General features: G+C 48.9%; 1 protein-coding gene across 1 annotated transcript in view; it reads right to left on the bottom strand.

Annotated features, from left to right (window-relative positions):
* The window catches only part of Cdh5 (cadherin 5), a 37,730-nt gene extending 23,054 nt beyond the window's left edge, over positions 1-14,676 (bottom strand). Inside the window, exons 1-2 of the mRNA XM_032888002.1 lie at positions 14,618-14,676; positions 3,386-3,584 (exon numbers count right to left, since the gene is read on the bottom strand). Of these exons, the coding sequence (XP_032743893.1) occupies positions 3,386-3,565 (180 nt within the window). The 5' untranslated portion in view covers positions 3,566-3,584; positions 14,618-14,676. The remainder of the gene's footprint in view (positions 1-3,385; positions 3,585-14,617) is intronic.
* Positions 14,677-17,465: the final 2,789 nt, after the last annotated feature.

The following is a 17,465-nucleotide window of genomic DNA, read 5'->3' as shown; positions in this document are numbered from 1 at the left end:
GGGAGAAGAGGAGGGATGGAGGCTGCTGTTAGGATGTATTGTTTGAGAGAAGAATTTTTTTAAAGAGAGAGAAATGTGAAAGTGACTAATACAAGTGTCATCATCAATGACACAGTCACCACCACCAGCATCCATGATCACTTAGGCTCAGTGCCTTGGCTTGTAGAAAGGCAGTATATCCTGGTTGAAGTATGTGGTAGAAGAGACTGGTTCACTAATGACATCCAAGAAGCAAAGGGAGAAGAAATGTTCCCATATTTTCGTCTAGGGAACATCCCTGATGACCTAACTTCCTTCTCCTAGGCTTTGCTCCTCAAGATTCCATCATCCTCACTGGGGCCACAACTTTTAGCACATGCTCTTTAGGGGACGTTGAAGACCTAAATATAACATTCTGTTTTAGTATATGTGCTGCCGAAGTGAGCACAACATTCTGTTTTGATCAATAATTAGTGTGTGTGTGTGTGTGTGTGTGTGTGTGTGTGTGTGTGTGTGTTGACCTCTGAGGACAACTTGTGGGAGTTGTTTGTTTCTCTCCTTCTGCCAAGTGGGTCTTGACAATTAGTCATTAGACTCTATGTGAATGCCTCTGCCCACTGAGTCATCTCTCTGGCTCATAAAAAAGCAAATGAAACAAACAAATTCTGTGTGCATGGACGTGAGGGCAGGTGTAAGTGTGTGTCACAGAACACATACAGAGGTCAGAGGACCACTCTCAGCATTCTCTTCTCTCTTGCCATATTTGAACTCAAGTCACTAGGCTTGCGTAGCAGGGACATTATCTGTTGCACCATCTCGCCAGCCCTGAGTGATAACATCCTGGCTCTGACTACCAAGGGCTCATGGTCATCTCACAACACCAAATGAATGTAGCCCATCTGCAAGAGTCCATGCAGTATCTACAGTTCCTGCATTGCTCCAAAGAAGTTTCTTCTGAGCCTTTAAGAATAAAAGCTGAGCTGGAAGACACAGTGACACAGGTCAGGCATTCTTGTTTCATAATTGTGATGGTTGGTGTTAATTACCAGCTTGGCTGGATCTTGAGTCAGTCATGAGACAAACCTCTGGGCCCACCTGTGGGGGATTATCTACGTGAGTATAACCTTTGGAGATTCCTTCGAATTCTTCTGTTAATTGAAGTGGGTCTACCCACCCATTGTGAGAGGGATCATTCCCTGGGCAGAGGTCCAGGTCTGTATGCAGACAGAAAGCCAGCCGAGTAAGCACTCATTGCTTTGTTCTTGACGGTGGATGTAATATACCCAGCTGCTTTAACCCCCTGCTGCCTTGGCTTCCTCTTGATGACAGAGCGTACCCTTGAATTGTGAGCCAAAAGAAACACTTTCTCCCTGAAGTTGTTTTTGTTAGATTTTCTAAAATCACAGCAAATGGAAAAGAAACTAAGACAGAAAGGAAGAGTCGGACTCATGTACGATAGAAACCCAGCATGGAAAACACTAAATCTCATAGTTCCAGGTCTAGCATCTCAGGCTCAAGGCAGAAGGATGTGAAATCCAATGGGTTTAGGGAGCCTGTCCCCCGTGGCTTGTCTGATTGCAGTCTCAATGGCATCTCTCTTGATCAGGCTCTATGTCTGCACTTCTGGCATATTTAATTTTTGGGAATCCCCATTAAAGATTCACCTTCGTTCTCCCAGATTCATAGACCACCTTCTCAGGGGATGCCTTCATGGACTCCAAACCTACCATGCTATCTAACTTTCCAGGCTTTCCTTTGACATTTTAGTAGAAGCCTGTGACCCCACAATTGTTATAGCTCCATACCTGAAAACCAACCTCATATGAATGATACCCAGGTATAAGGCTGGCTTCAGAAGCAGCCAGACCACCTTAGATTGTGAACTCAGTGGCCTCTGAGTGCCTGACCAGTCAAACTCAGGGAAGGAGATCCCAATCCTGTGGAAATGATTCCATTGTCAGTCCTGTGAGAGTAGGGTGTTCTGGGGTTCTCTTCTCAAACAAGTCTGTGGACTTTAGATGGGTAGTGTCTTGCTGGTTTCTGAGATGACCTAAAGTCATCTTTCCTATCGTCCTGTTGTAAAGAATTTGACTTATTTTTAATGCACCAATTTAAAGGCTCACAACTAAGACCTTTCCTTGCGTCTCAAAAGGTTGTGTGTCTTCAAACCTGTGTAAAGGAAGAACAACAGGGAAAACTCACAGCAAAGCTAGTTTGTTCAGCTCATGCTGTGTGGGAAGTAGAGCGTGTGTGGTGAGGGATTGGAGTCCCAGTATCACCTTCAACTGCACACTTATAATGACGTCCCACTATGCCAGACTCCCTATAACATCGCAGGTTGATAAAAAAAAATTAGCACATGACCTTTGGGAGGCATTCTAAGGTCCAAATTATAAACTCTCTCACTCATTCAGAGCACTGTCACCATGACCACCAGTGTTATTCCCATTTCCTTCTTCTTGTCTACCAACACCGCAAATATTGTTACCACTACTACTACCACCATTATTACTACTATCTCCACCACCATCAACTCCTCACTTTCCCCTTTACCATCCAAACTATTGGCACCATTACTACTCTTGTCAAGACCAACATTGCCAAGAGCGTCACCATTACAATGACCCTCCCTACCATAACCACTCTCATCTTCCCACTTATTATAAATATGATGGTCACTATCACCACTTCCACCACCTTCATTCATCATTATTATTGCTGCTTCCATTACCACCACTACCACCACCACCACCACCACCACCACCACCACCACCACCATCACCACCACTACTACCACCTCCACATCATAGTCGTCGTCGTCAGTAGTACCATTAACTCCCTTATTCCTCTGTCACTATCATAATTATACTTACCATTACTATCTGGCCATCATTGTCTTTATTATCTTTCCTTCATTTTCACTGGCATTACCACCATCATTTTTATTCCTACAGAAACACCTTCACTCTTATCAGACCTACCATCATCTCATCTCAACTGCCATCACTGTCACCAACCCAACCACTAACTCCCTTACCTTCTTTACTCTCATTACAATAGCCTCCACATCTACCACCCCCCCACCACATCACCACCACCACCACCACCTCCAACAAAAACAACAGCAGCAACAACACCATCACTACTATCACCCTCACCATTACTACCATTATTACCACCACCATAATCACCATCACCACTACCATCCTCCTCCTTACCATCATCACCTTTCTCTCTCCTACCACAACTATCAGCATACATGTCGCCTTCACCATTCTCGCCACCCTGTTCATCACCTCCTCCTCTTCAGTGACAACCACTGCTGTATTCATCACTATCTTGGCTACATGGTTGTGACTATGGTCCAGTGTTGATAACGACCATCACCCTGGAACCCAAGACTTACCTTTCCCACATAGTGGGGCAGCGACTCATTTTTCTCTTCATCTATGTGCATTTGATTCCAAATCCAGTCTCTCTTTTGGCGCTGGTGGACAGGCAGTATGTTGGGGCCTGCCATCGCTGCCACTGCCAGCAGGCCCAAGAAGGTGCCCAAAGCAGTGGCCAGCTCTGTGAGCCTCTGCATCCTTCTTGGAGGAGCTGATCTGGGGAAAGAGGACAGACACAATCAGGGCACAGTGGCCACTGTCCTATGGAGCAAGTGACTCACTCTAGGAACCAACATTCCTTTGTCTCTCTCCTTCTTTATCTGCTGATCAGCTGACACCAGCAGAGTCATATGCTGGTCTAAGTAGAGAAGGCAAACCCAGAAACGATTTCTCCTTATACCCACATAGGATGACATGAAAGCAGATGTGGGGGTATGAGGTCCCAAGGAACCTGGGAAGGATACCCAGAATACTGATGTTCAAGCTCCTAAAGCACCATGGGGGCACTCAGAATATCACCATTTTGCAGATGAGGGAACTAAGGCACAGAGAGGGTAACTCCAGCTGAGAATGAAGCCCCAGCATCTGACCACAGCCAGTCAGTCACCTCCTGGGAGTGCTCACCATTGGCCTGGGTCCATTCCAAGTGCTTAAAACACACGGTCTCATTTTCTCCACCTTCCAGCCTCCAAGGCTAGTGTAATGGTGACCCTCATTTTACAAATGAACTGAGACACAGAGACACTTAGTAACACCCCCAAATCACCAGACTGTAAGGAACTGGGCCAAGGCTTGGACTAAGTGTGTGCCTCAAAATTCCAGCTCTTTCCTGACGTCTTCCACAGCTTCTCTGAGGTAGATTTAGTGGCTCCCCTAAACATCTCCAGCCTGAAGTCTCCTTTGGCATTGCTGTTGTTTTAGGAAGGCTCCTATGAAATCTCAAATATCTTTTTAAAAATATATTATTTATGTGTATGTGTCCCACAGAGCCTGGGAGGGGGCCCTGGATCCCCTGAGGCTGGGATTACAGATGGTTGTGAGCCACCATGTTGGTGCTAGGACTTGAACCTAGTTCCTCTGCAAGCAGTGCTCTCCACCCTTGAGCCACTTCTCCAGTCCCAATCCCAAATACCTCAATCTTGAGGTTAGCTCCTCACTCTAAAACCTTTGGGTGACGGCCGGCCTATTGGAAGGGACTTGGGAGACTGGGGTACACAGGGCTGGCTTCACAATTTGTTGGTTCAGTGTAAAGCAGAGTGTGGGCTTCCTTTTTTTTTTTTTAATAGAAAATTTAAAGTAGAGATGAAACAATTTTAAGCTACACAGGGACCCCCTGGAAGCTCGGGCCCCGTGCAGTTGTACAGGTTCTACACTCTGGAAGGCAGCTTGTAGGATCAGATGGGCATCACTCAGAGATCAAGTTCTGCCTCTTATTTAAGTTTCAAGCACAGAAAATTTCCAGTGCCTCATGGTGAGAGAGGCCTCAATGTCATCATCCCTATAGCTTCTCATCCCTGACCACCCCTACCATCCCTGCCACCCACCCAGGGCCCCTGTCACTGACCTACTGTTCCTGGGATGGTATGGGGGAATCAGTACAGGTGCCTGGAGAGAGATGAGGGACTTCATGGAGCTGGAAGGGATAGCCTCCTGCCCTGCTATTGAGGGAAGGGGTGGGCCCTGCATATCACAGGACTTTCCTAAACTCTAGTAACATTGTCTCCAGACCATTGGTGCCACACTGGCCTCAGTAAGGGTTGGGCTGTCTGCGCTAATCTTAGCACCCATGGTTCCTTGTCTTTCAGTTCCTCTGAGTCTGTCCTAGAAGGAAGTGGACCCCAGTGTCCTAGAATGTTCCCCTTACCCCAATACAGGTGCTATGTGCCTAAGGGAGGTTCTGTATCCTCAGGCAATCATTGAAAAAGGGGTCTGCCTAGAAAATGCCAGGGGCTCTAGGAGTAAGATGCCAGGCAGGAGAACAGAGTGACCAAACAGTGGGGAAGGGTAGTGGAAGCGGAAGGCCTGCTAGGAATCTGGTCCTGACTCGGGGAAGTGACGCTTGACTTCACCTTGCAGGCTATGTGAGTCATTTCCTGCTTTCCTCGGGGAAGAACTGCCAGGCTTGGGTTTTTCTGTTCCCCTCAAGTAAGAAGTGACTAGGAAATAGAAACATGATACAGTAGGAAGTGAAACAGAAGATTGGAAAGAGTTCTCAGGCCTGGGGTGTAAGCAGAGGGCAGGAACCTAAACACTGCACTGCTAGGGGTGAGTACCTCCTGGATGTAGGATTCTTCTAGGCAGTAAGGCAGGCACAGCTGTGAGTCAGGAAGACCTGTCCTGGAGCTGTTCCCCTTCCTGTCCCCTACCCTCCTGCCCCACATTGGGACCAATAGGAAGATAAGAAAGTGGGGATTCCATTGGGAAAAGTACCTGTGAGGAGGAAGTGGTTAGCAGAGACTGGGAGGCCACGGGTGGGCTTTCTGAGGTGGTTTTCTTGTATTTTGTAGCACTGGGGGGGGTGTAACCAAGGGTCTTGTGTGTGCTAGACAAGGGCTCTATCACTGAGTGACACTCCCAGCCCTGTCAAGAAAACTATTTAAGACCTGAGTGTAAGAAGGCCAGAAGAAGGAAGAGAATTTCAGCATGTAGCACCGTGAGGAATGACGCCCCAATGAAGAAGAGCAGTTACCACGTCTGAGGAAATGACGAAGTCTCCTGAGCCAGATGGAAATGAGCAGAAGGGCCAAGGCATTGGAGAGAGGTTACGTCAGTGTGACAAGTGAATGATGTCCTCCTCCAAATACCTGTGTCCTATACACTAGAACCTGAAAGTCACCTTACAAAGGGACTCTTGGGGGATATGCTTAAACAGAGTATCTTGCTTGAGATGGGGAATTGATCTTGGAATACCCAGGATAATCCCCAGGTCTTTTGAAGACAGAGGGAGAAGGATCAGGATCAAAAATAAGATGGCGCTTATTGGTGGGTTAGGCTGGTAATCTCAGCTACTTACGTGGCTGTGGCAGAGCTGTCTCAAGATCAAGGCCTTCCTCGGCTACAGGCTGAGTTCAAAGTCAGTCTAGGCAATCAATCTAGGGGAACTCTGTGTCACAAATAAGGATGTAGCTCTGTGGGTAGACTGCTTGCCCAGTGTGTACAAAGCCTGAGTTTAATCTCCAGCACCAAGTAAATATATGGCAGCACATGCCCATAATCCCAGCATCTGGAAGGTAGAGGACCAGAAGTTCAAAGGTCACCCTCAGTTGCATAGGAAGCTGGAGGCCAGCCTAGGACACTTGCTTCAAAAAAAAAAAAAAAAAAAAAAAAAAAAAAAAAAAAACAAAACTGAAAATAAAAGGAAATGTGGAGAGAGGGCTCCAAATGTGGTTCTATAGTAAGGCACTTGTCTCGAACATGTGAAGGCCTGGATTCTGGCACCATAAAAAGATGTAGTGAGATGAGGCTGGGGAGCTGAGAGACTACCAGCTAAGGGGTGTAATGGCTGCAGGAGCTGAGAGGGGTCTGGCCATGAGTTCCTTCTGAGGCTTGTAGAGGGGTTACAACTCCGTCTTTATCCCTCTGAGAACCATTCCAGACTCCTGGCCTTCAGAATTGTAAGGCAATACATAAATAAACACGTGCGGCTTTAAGCCCTCAGATCTGTGGTAGCTTGTCACCATCATGGAGGATTATGGTCTGCTTACTGCGCTTGTTCCTGAACACACAATCTTAAGCAGGTGCGTGCCTATGATCCCGGGACTTGGGAGGCACAGGTGGAATGACTGTCAGAAACTCGAGGTCCGTGCGAGCTATATCACAAGATCTGGTCTCCAAAGAGCAATAACAATATCTTCAGAGAGTTTCTGTAGGTCATTCTTTTTTCTTTCTCCTAGGCACTCTTCCTTGCCCTTACCACCTCTGCAATGAACCACAAAGCTTCTTCTAGGACTACTAGTCTTAGCCTTGGCCTCTGGCTGGGTTTGGCTAAAGATGTCCAGCTGGTGCTCTGGTGATGGGAGGAGAGAAGTGGGCCACTCCCTCCCCGTTCCTCTGGTCTCTCTTTCCCTTTGTGGTTGCAGCCTACAACATGCCAGCTCCTAGTAGGCAACCTCAGTGGGATTTTGTCTCTGGGTTCTGCAAATGTTTCTCTTTTGCCCCTTCAGGCCTAGAGTGATAATAACTTTCCCCCATTGCTAATCTCTGGGTGCCTCCATGTGTAGCTTGGTCCCTGCCTTATCACCTCCAGCCCTCACTGGAAGCTCCTTCAAAGAGCCCACATTGGACATTGAGTTCCCTCAGGGGACTCTGTGTGACACACAGAGCAAACACAATTTCTTTACGGGACCTGTTGGAATGAGAGAAGGGTTCCGAGGGCCAACGATAGCCACTGGCTATATGAGGAAATTATTCTTATATTAGGCTTCAATGAATCAGAGTTCACCAGTGCACAGGGGACACTAGCCTGTTGACCTTTGGCTGGCCACATAGAATTATCAAAGATGCAGAGCTGACCTTCTACTCTATGTCCAGCAGAGGTCTTGCTGTGAGCCCTGAAAAGGAAACCTCTAACCCACGAGGTCACCTGCAACTTCTCAACCTCTACTAAGAACGCCTTTTGCTCTCACTGTGTCCTTTACAGCAGGGGACAGGGAGATCTGTTCACTCTGACTTCTTGTCAGTCAGCTGTTGGTGAGGAGGGAGGGCCATAGAGTACAGGCCCGTGGGAGGTGGGATCTTGTGAGGCTTGACCCTACGGTGTAGAGTAGGCTGGCCTCCCTCAGCATATTATCTGATTTAAACCTTGCTATAGCTTTGAGGCAATTACCAATAGTCCCCCTTCTGCAGTTGAGGAGGAGAAGGCTCTGTGGGAGCTCAGACTGGAACAGCCTGTCTTGCATCACATCTCTCTCTGGCAACACTTGTCATAATAAGAGTTCTCAGTGCATGGCTTTCAGAGATACCACTTCATTTAAATCTCACACTCTCCCTAGCACATTTAGATGTAGAAATTCTCATTCCCATTTTGCAGATGAGGAAGTCTAGAGATTGCCCAGCGCACAATCTGCCCTCTTCTAAATTTTGATTGTCTACATACAGTCTCAGAGGGACCCAGGGGGTCTTTCCATTCCCATAGCCACACTTATTATTACCTTTAATGTTAGAAATTCAGCAGAGAGGAAGGGTTTTGTGGGACAGCCATTGTCCTTCCTTCCTGTGTAGGGGTGGGAGCTATGATGGCTGTGGTCTCTCTGGAAGCTGAATCTCCTGAAGGTTTAGCCACTGCCCAGGTAATGCTGTCTCTATCCTCTTATTTTCCCTAGCAGAGTCTCATCTCTCTTGGCCTTTCTTACTAGCTTCAAAAGGCTTAGAAGGTCTCTGTTTGGAATCAGGGCACCAAAGATATCTGAACGGCGTGAGTGTGATGACACGCTGAGCCTCTCTGTTGAGTAGTTGGGAACTTGTGTGAACACAGCAGCCAGGGCACAGTGCATAGTGGCTCAGATGTGGGTGTGGGACACTCAGGGGTAGCCCGTATCCCTTGCCAGCCAGGAGCTGTGACAATGCCCTAACTCTGGGGGCATGCTCATGTGTTGAGAGAAAAATTCCAAGTGGATGACAGGGCTTGCTAGGGTTAGTCAGTCTAAGAATGCCACGTAGATTCTGATTTTGAAGACAAAGAATACCCTAATGTTGAGCATACACAGAGCTTGGGGCAGTGGGTATTTGTGTCTCTGAGAACCCGAATATGGCTGAACTCAACTATGCCCTGGAAGGTAAGGACCTTGGAGGCTCTTGGAGTCTGCATTTCGGGAGGCTATGGATCAAGGTGTCAGAAATGAGATACCTAGGCCAGATTCTGGGGACTGAGTTAGACAGGGCAGGACCTCATGGCTGTATCTGTTGCTCTCTGGGTTCCCTTTGAGGCTCCAAGTATAGTCCTAGCTATGAGACCTTAATTCCAGGACCTCCTATTTCCAGAGGGCTCGATCACACCACTTTCCTGAAGGAAGCCAGGAGAGGACAAGATTACACAGTCACTTGCACACTAGTACCTATCTTATATAGGCCTTAGTACCTGTGGACCCAGGATGGAAACTACATCATATAAAAAGAACTTCAATGTGTGCTGGGAGGAAAGGATTTGAGAAGCTGTGAGAGGGTGTGTGTGTGTGGTGGGTAGTTTGGGGGACAGAACTGGCAAGCAGCCTGAGTCCCAGGAGGGAACTACGTTTTTGTTTTTGTTTTTCTCATTCACCTACTGTGGGACAAACAAGTAAAGTCTCCCTTCCCTTTGATTTTATAGCCCATCCGTCCCTGTCCATAGCACGGCCTCAAAGAGCCTAGTTCTATAGATTACTGGCAGAAGGAGGGCTTTGGGTCCAGCAGAAGGGGGGAGGGGTGTGGAGGAGCTGGAGTGTCTCTGGGGCTCCCTGGGACTAGGTTCTGGCTTTGTAACTGAACAGATGTAGGAAATTTGGCTCTAGCTAGAGCCCCTCAGCGGGGTATAAGGCCAGTGTTTTGGGTTTGTCCACCGCTGACCACAGGCATATGATCAGGGCCTAGTTAGATTTTAGCTGCCAGGTCCTGCCAGTTTGAGGAGGTTATTCACTATCCTGGAGGGTTCCAGGGTGAGTAAATGATCTGTCTATCTGTCATCTGTCCGTCCACCTTCCTCCCTCCCTCCCTCTATCTCCCCAGGGCCTCATATCCTTCTAGGAGCTGGTATGAGTGACCAGTGGCTCTGTATATAGACACATTCCCACAGCAATTCCACAGAGCCGACTCCCTTACGTCCTGTACAGGGCCCTCTCCTCTATCTACCCTACGGCCTTCAGTGAGGACTTGGGGCTGGATCTAATGGCTAAGTGGAGCCCCAGGGAGGGCCTCTGAGGATGGAATGCTCAGCCCTACCCCAGTCCCCTGCAGACTGTGGACTCCAGCTGGAGGTCTGGGTCAGGGATGAAGGTCAGGGCGGTGGGTGGAGATGGCTCAGAACACATAGCGGGTGTGCCTGTGTTCCGTGGCTTTGGAGCCTGAGCTCTGTGTGTGGCCCTGGGCAGTCTCAGCCTGCCTACCCTACACTTTGAGCCTCAGCTAGGATAGGACTTGGATCTAAAGGTACACGCACCCCCATTCCTCTAGTGATTCCTACCTCCTCCTCTCGAGCCTCCATGTTTGCAACTGGCTTTTGTCAGTGTGGACGTTGGAAGGGCAAAGCCCATCAGCTGTGAGCTGGCCCCTTGGGGGCTTTCTCCTTTCTTGTAGCTCAATTTAGCACGGAGACCTGTTCCTAGAGGTTCCAGACCTGCTCCTTCCCTGGGACCGTTTCCTGGTTTGGCTTGAGGCTTTGTCCCTTTCTGAATCTCCCTTGTCTAAGCTCTTCTTGCAGCCTTTCACCTCTCCAGCATGAAGCCACGCTCCTGAGCCAGCCAGCAGACTGTCAGCCCCTCCAATTCTTCTATCTTCTACCTTCCTACCTCCTTTCCAGACATGAGGCATCCTAAAGGTTTCTAGAATGCACAGTGATTGTCCTATACCCAGCTTGCTGGAGTGTCCTTCTTAGTTTTACTCTGACTGAGTGCAGCACCGGGCCACCTCCTCCATGAAGTCTTCTAGTTGCCATCAACTCCCAGCCCAGCCTCTGCTTCTTAGCCTGAGCATCTTCTTCCCAGAAACATTCTGGCTCTAACTTTGTACGTCATCCTAGTGTTTGGGTACGTAAACTCAAGGTAGATCTGGAGTCTGGTGGTGTAGAATCTCTCTGTGACTCAGTCTCCTGTTTTGAAACTGCTTCTGGTTCTCTTTTACTCACAGGATTTAACCATGTATATTTGCAGACAGCACCTTGGGTGGTCAAAGCAAATGAAACCTGTGGTTTAACTGGAAAAAAAAAAAAACCACCTTGCTTATTCCCAAATACACCCTCTAACAGCCGTCATATTGCTAGATTCCATTAAAACTTGATCTTTTAGGACAACAAAATAATTTTCCCTACAGGTCTTCAGAGAGAACACACAGATCCCTGAGCTGTGAGTCTCTTAAGGCAAGGCTGCCAAAATAGAACTCATAGGCTGTTGCTGCTTACCTCTTCCCATACCCATGGCAGACATCACTAATCAATCACACTGGTAAATTCAACTTTTGAGATAGAGACTTCCAATAGGACCAGATCTTGTCTGCAATTTCACTGATTTATGGTGAGTCTTTGAGTGCTAGGTCATAAACTAGCTCTCTGTCTCCTATGGGGAGGCTCAAGCATCAGATAGAGGACTCCCACCCTAGGGAGTCTTTCGGCCTCCTCTGAGCATTCTCACTTGGGCTGGGTTGGTGGAGCAATTGTAGGGCATCAGAACAAGATCCATATGTTTGTCTGTTTGAACCTGACCTATGGCTCATGTGCTCTGTGGTCTGTGTTTTGTCCTATCTGGGCTTCAGTGGCTGCATCTGTAATAAAGGCAACAAACACTGAATCCCTGGAGAGGAGGTCTAGAAGAGGTGACACCCCACTCTACACAGACAGAGCTCCCAAGTATGCGGGTGTCTTGACCTCTACCTACCCGTCCTCTCAGGTCTAGAGCTGTGCCTTCCACTGGCTGCCTCACATCTGACCTAATTTCCTGGTCTTGCCTTAGGCTGTTCTCCCGTTTCCCTGATCCTCTCCAGGGGTAAATGTTATTCATCACTATCTGTTCACCCCTGATCTCCATTTCTTCCTGCTAGCCTGCACATCTGCCAGGTTGTCCCTGAGTGGATTTAAGAGTCATCCTCTGACACAGAGAGATGGGAGACCACGGCTGAGTTTGTGAGAGCTGTGCAAGTCTTCCCGGAATTCCAGGTCCCTATTCTTCCTTCAAGAAGTTCTCTGTAGTTTCTCCTCTCAATGCCAACTTAGAGTAGGGTTATGATGGATTTTTTTGTATTTCCCCAATAACAATAGGATCAATCTTTTAGGGCAGTTCCTGGTTTATCCTTATACTTTCTGCTGTGGTCTAAGTTATGTATGATTGTCTGTTCTCTAAATTCCAATACAGAGTATAGCTATGGGGTCAGCCTATCCCCTCCTCTTCTCACTCTATACTACTATGTGCTACTATGTGACCCCATGTCTGGCTAGCCTCTCTGGATCCCAAAGGTCCCATCAGCCATGTGAGTATTATTCACATCAACTGAGGGAGTGCCAGGAGGTGATGGAAGCAACTAGAAAGGTCCACTCAGCCAGGGGTTGAGATTTTTGCTGGGATGGTGGCTAGTGTTTGCTGTCTCTGAGGTTCCCGTGCAACTGTGACTCATTTAACTTTGGGAGAAAAAGTGTGGCCCTTCGGGCTTCCTGTTCCATGTCCGGTTCTTGTTTAGCTGCACAATGGCCCGGCTGAGACTAAGGGGTGAGCAGGTTAACCCCTTCAAGCTACCGGGAACTTCTTCCAGTTGCTTACTCTGAAAGCTAGAATTTGAAGGGCTGCCCTGGGCCCCTTGGGGTCACCTGGTACTCTCTGGTCCACAGATGGCTGGGCTCGGGTCAGATGCAGGGGAGTTTTGTGACTTTTTTGCCCACCAGAGGACAGTTAATTGTTCTGGGTTGTCAAAATCCTCCCTGAGACTCTGCATTCCGCCACACTCGAAAGAACCTAGAGCCTACCAGTCTCTCAGATCCTTCAAGCTTCGTACCTTGAACCCATCACCTGTTATTAGTGTCTTGCCTGCCTGCCACATTCCTCCAGGGGCAACTAATGAACATGGATGCCCAGAGGAGCTTGCAGCAGGGGTAGCTAAGTATATGACCTCTTACTTCAGCTCCTCCTTTCACATGCTGGGTGCCACCCCCTAACAGGAGGTGAGGTGGGGGACTTGTGCCTGTGCTTTGGGGTTCCAAATCTTTGTGGTAGTCACACCCACCTATTGCTATGGGGCAGTAGGTAAACCCATTCAGGATTCCCTGGTTATCTATCTGCCTCTCATTATGATTTAAGCCCAGAGCCGAAGGTGTATATCACAAGCAAGGACTGAAGATGCTTTCTCAGTTTTATGGTCTAGGAGCCAGAGATCTCGTGTAACCACAGGTTCCAGAAAGAGCCTGTTCGTGGAGGATTAGATCTAAGGTCCAATCGTCATCCTGACTCAATTTTCACACTGATGCTCCTCCAGATGGAGGTTGCTTTCTCTGAGTACAGAGAGACCCTATTTCTACCTCCTTGGGACTGGATTGGTAAATCCAGGAGCCATTGTTTTATTGAAGTATTCTTTCTGCATGAACCATCTCCACCGCTCACCACAGATTGTGAATAGAATTGCACCCAAAAATGTCCTCTCCTAATGAAGGTTTGGAGACCTTAGGTTACAGTCCCAAGGCCACACGGAAATGAGTAGGCTGGGATCAGTGCCGAGGGTCACCGTCTCTAAGCTGGGCTTTTGGCTCAGAGATCCTTGTCTCCAGGGCCAGAGACTTTGCTGAGCTGCATGGCCACAGGGATTCTTTGAGCTCTAGGCTCCGAGTATCTGCTGTTGGGGGAGAAACTACAGGCTTCCTTCCTGTCTGCAGCCACAAAAACACAAATCCCTGAGAGTCTAGGGGAGATGAGGGAAGAGGGTTCATAAGTGGGACCCCAAGTGCCCAGAGCTGAACCTCAGAATGCCCATCTTGAAGGTGGGGGACATTGACAGAGGGAAAAGTACCTGTTTCAGTTCCCCAAATTCTATTCTAGTTCATTGAGGAGTTGTGGGTAGGGATAATGGGGGTGGGGAGGAGGTAAGTCAGACCTTGGTAAATCTACTCTTTTAGCCCTGGGCCAGCCTGTCCTTTGGGCAGAAGGCAGAGCTAACCCTGGTAGATAGGGAAGGGAAGCACAAAGCTGTTATTTGGCCGTTCCACATAAAGCAGATTCCACTCAAATCCAAGGTCCAGACTCCAATCTCTGTCCTAGCACGCTGAGTGACAGTGGAAGTCCTCTCCTCTTTGAGCCTGCTAGCCACAGAAACTTCGGGTGACTGGAATTTCACTGAGTAAGACAGTCTACTTATAAGGCTGATGAGCCTTTCTCTCACATCAGCTCTGAGATGGCCATTTGCGTCCTTGCACACTAAGAGATATACATTCCTTATCCCTACTCTGGCCCCAGCAGAGACTCAGTCTCCGGAGAGGCAGTCGTCCCTTGGGAGTCCTACAATGCCCATCCCATATGGGGGAGCCAGGATGCTCCCAGTTTTAGCCCCTATGGGACAGGAGTAGAGAGAGGTTTGTGAGCCTCACTTACCTTGTCCGTGAGCTGAAGACTCTCCCCTTCAGTCTGTCGAGGGCTGAGCTTTGTGTAGAGCTCTGTTGATTGCCTCAGGAGGGGAGAGGGGAGCCACACCCAGGCTGGGAGGGAGGCAGGTTTTCCAACTGGCTCTGGCCCACTTCCCCTCGGGATGGTTTCCTGTTATTGTTCCTTTGTGAGCTGCCTTGCAGATAGGCAAGCCCTATGGTGGGGCGGCCTCAGCCTGGTTAGCCTGGCCCCGTGGAAGCCTCGGACCTGCCTGGATATTCAACTCATACCTCAAGTCCAGGTCTCATCTGAGGAGCTGTGAGCCTAGGGCTGGCTGTGGGGACCCTAGGTGTTTGCCAGATCGTTCAACCATACCTGGAAGGCAGGTGTCATATCCCCCACTTTACAGTTCAGAAAGCAGAGGCTTACTGGGTCGATTCTCAGCTGGACAGAATAACCAAGACAGAAACCCAGCTACCTCAGCTTCTCCACAGAGCTGGCTTTCCATGAGGGCTCTGCGGTATGGTGGAATGAAAGGGGGCCGTGGCAGTCTCAGGAGTGAGATAGCTGAGAAACGGGACAGACAGTCACTTCCAGCACCAGAGTGCCTGTCAGCTTCTTCCAGCCAGGGTAGTATGGGTTTCAGTTACAAGGTAGCAGCCTACAGCTGTTGGTGGGCACATCTCACTTTACAAATACTGGGTGATTTAGTTTTACTTCTAACGTAATCATGGGCCAGCCAGAGATCAGTCTCCTCATCTGTATAATGGGGATAGTCCTAGGGTTGAATCAGCAAAAGAAAGAAGAGCTAATAAGACAGCAAAGCAGAAGGTGGACTCGAGTCCCTCAGAATCAAGAGATTGGTGAGAAGAGGTCAAGATTCTCTTCATTCATTATGTGATGGGCTAGCAAAAATTTCGGGCTACTCGCTCAGACTGAATGACTTGGGATATATAGGGCAGCCCCCCTGAGTGTACCCTTTGGCAAATTGCCTGGGTTTCTTCATGCATAAAAGTTTGGGAAGTCCCCAACTTGTCCTGCTTTTCAGTGAGGCAAAGAGAGACATAGGAGAGCAGATTTTTCCAGGCATCGGCAACTTCATGGAGAAAACATGGGCAGGGTTGGGGGATTGGGAGGAGAGGGTTTTCTGCTTGGTGTAGGGGGTATTGGGGATGCCCATTAGGCACCCAAGTAGAGGCATTGGGCTTGGTGAGTGGGGATGGGTTTCTTATCCAAAGAGGAGCCATGTTGGTCCACCGCAGTAGACCAGCTTGCAGGGAGAGAGGGCTCATTCTCAGAAGTTTATGGATCGGTTACAGGAGGGCTCTGTAATAAAGGGGTTGTGGAAACTAATGAGGTCAGGAGGGAGGCCAGCTGGTTCTGCCTGGGTAAGGGTGTGACTAGGAGAGTTCCAGCCACTGACTGTAGCAGGTTAAACCAAACTGATCAGAGGGGATAGTCAGGGTGAAGGGGTGGGGGAGCATCAAGGTAGCAAAGTCGGTGTAGTCAATCACTCCCTCCAGGCCCTCTGAGAAGGAACTGGAACCGAGGCCCGGGACAGAGTCTAAATTATGTTGGAATGTTAGCGTACTGAGACTGTGTGAGGACAGATGATGACATCAAAGTAAGAAGGGCGGCCAGGGAACTGTCGCTGGGGCTGTTCTGAGCTCTGAGTGGGATCCATAACATCCAACCACTGTGTGGTGTGTGTGCTTCCAGGATCTGTTCTGTTCCCTGCCCTCAAGTTGGGCTGGCCCAGTATAGACTGCTCCCCCGTGAGAGCTGCCTGTCCTGTGGTCTGTGTACTGGACAGATGGACACTGGTCTGTCAGGGTAGCACTTTCCACTGGGTCTCATATTCAGCGCTGGCAGGCTGCCAGGGGTGGGACTGTCCTACCTTCAATGCAAGCTCCTTTTGTACTTTAGCCCTGGTGGATATTTCTGCCCTGAAAACAGCCATCGTTGTTGTCTGTAAACAATAAACAATGGGCAGGCAAGCCTTGAATGTGTCCTGGACTCCGGGGATGGCAGTGGAGGTCTACATAGCAGAAGTTCAGTCCCAAAAGGCTAGGCTAGTGCTTCTAAGATCCCCTTTGGGTCCAATGCCTGATTCCACCCACTTCCTGATCCCTCCCCCACTCCAAGCCCATTGGAGGCAAAGAAGATACCGGGAGGAGGGCACATGCTCAGGGAGTGGCACGGAACATTCAGGAGGCTTCCAGGAGGACAGGAAACACGATAGTCTGCCAGAGCAGATTAGACACATGCTGCAGGAGGAAGTGGTATAAGGGGCCAGGGGATGCTCACCTAGCCTGGCCAAGAAGGGAGTCCTGTGGGAGGAGCTGCAGGTCACGAGACTGGCAGACCCTGGGGCTAGATCCTGTTTGTGTGTCCTAGACCAGCCTATTGGCTTCTCTAGCTGCTCTCCTCACCTGTGAAATGACCTTCAGGGCACACTTTTCAGGACTAGGAGGAAGTCATAGAGACACTGGAAATCATTAACACAAGCAAGGCATACTGAACATGCGCTTCATATGTGTGTGATCTCTGGGGCAGGAAGGATGCCTCAGCGGCTAAGAGCATCAGTTGCTCTTCCAGAGGACCTTGTTTCTGCTCCTAGTACCCTTATGGCCACTAAGAGCTGTCCGAAACTCTAGTTCCAGAGGATTGACTGCCATCTTCTGGCTTCCTCCTGAACTGCAAGCCTATGGTGCAAAATATCCCTACGCATGAAATAAAACATGAGGCTTGATCCTCAAGCCTCAGAATCACTAGGGAGTTGGAAATGTAGATTCCTTGCCCTCACTGAGGTGGGTGGAGACAGAGTGCCTGGAGATGGAACCCCAATATCTACAGT

This window comes from Rattus rattus, chromosome 17 (genome assembly GCF_011064425.1).
Source record: "Rattus rattus isolate New Zealand chromosome 17, Rrattus_CSIRO_v1, whole genome shotgun sequence".
Lineage (NCBI taxonomy): Eukaryota > Metazoa > Chordata > Mammalia > Rodentia > Muridae > Rattus > Rattus rattus.
The sequence above is the reverse complement of the archived record's forward strand: the minus strand, read 5'-3'. Positions and strand labels throughout refer to the sequence as shown.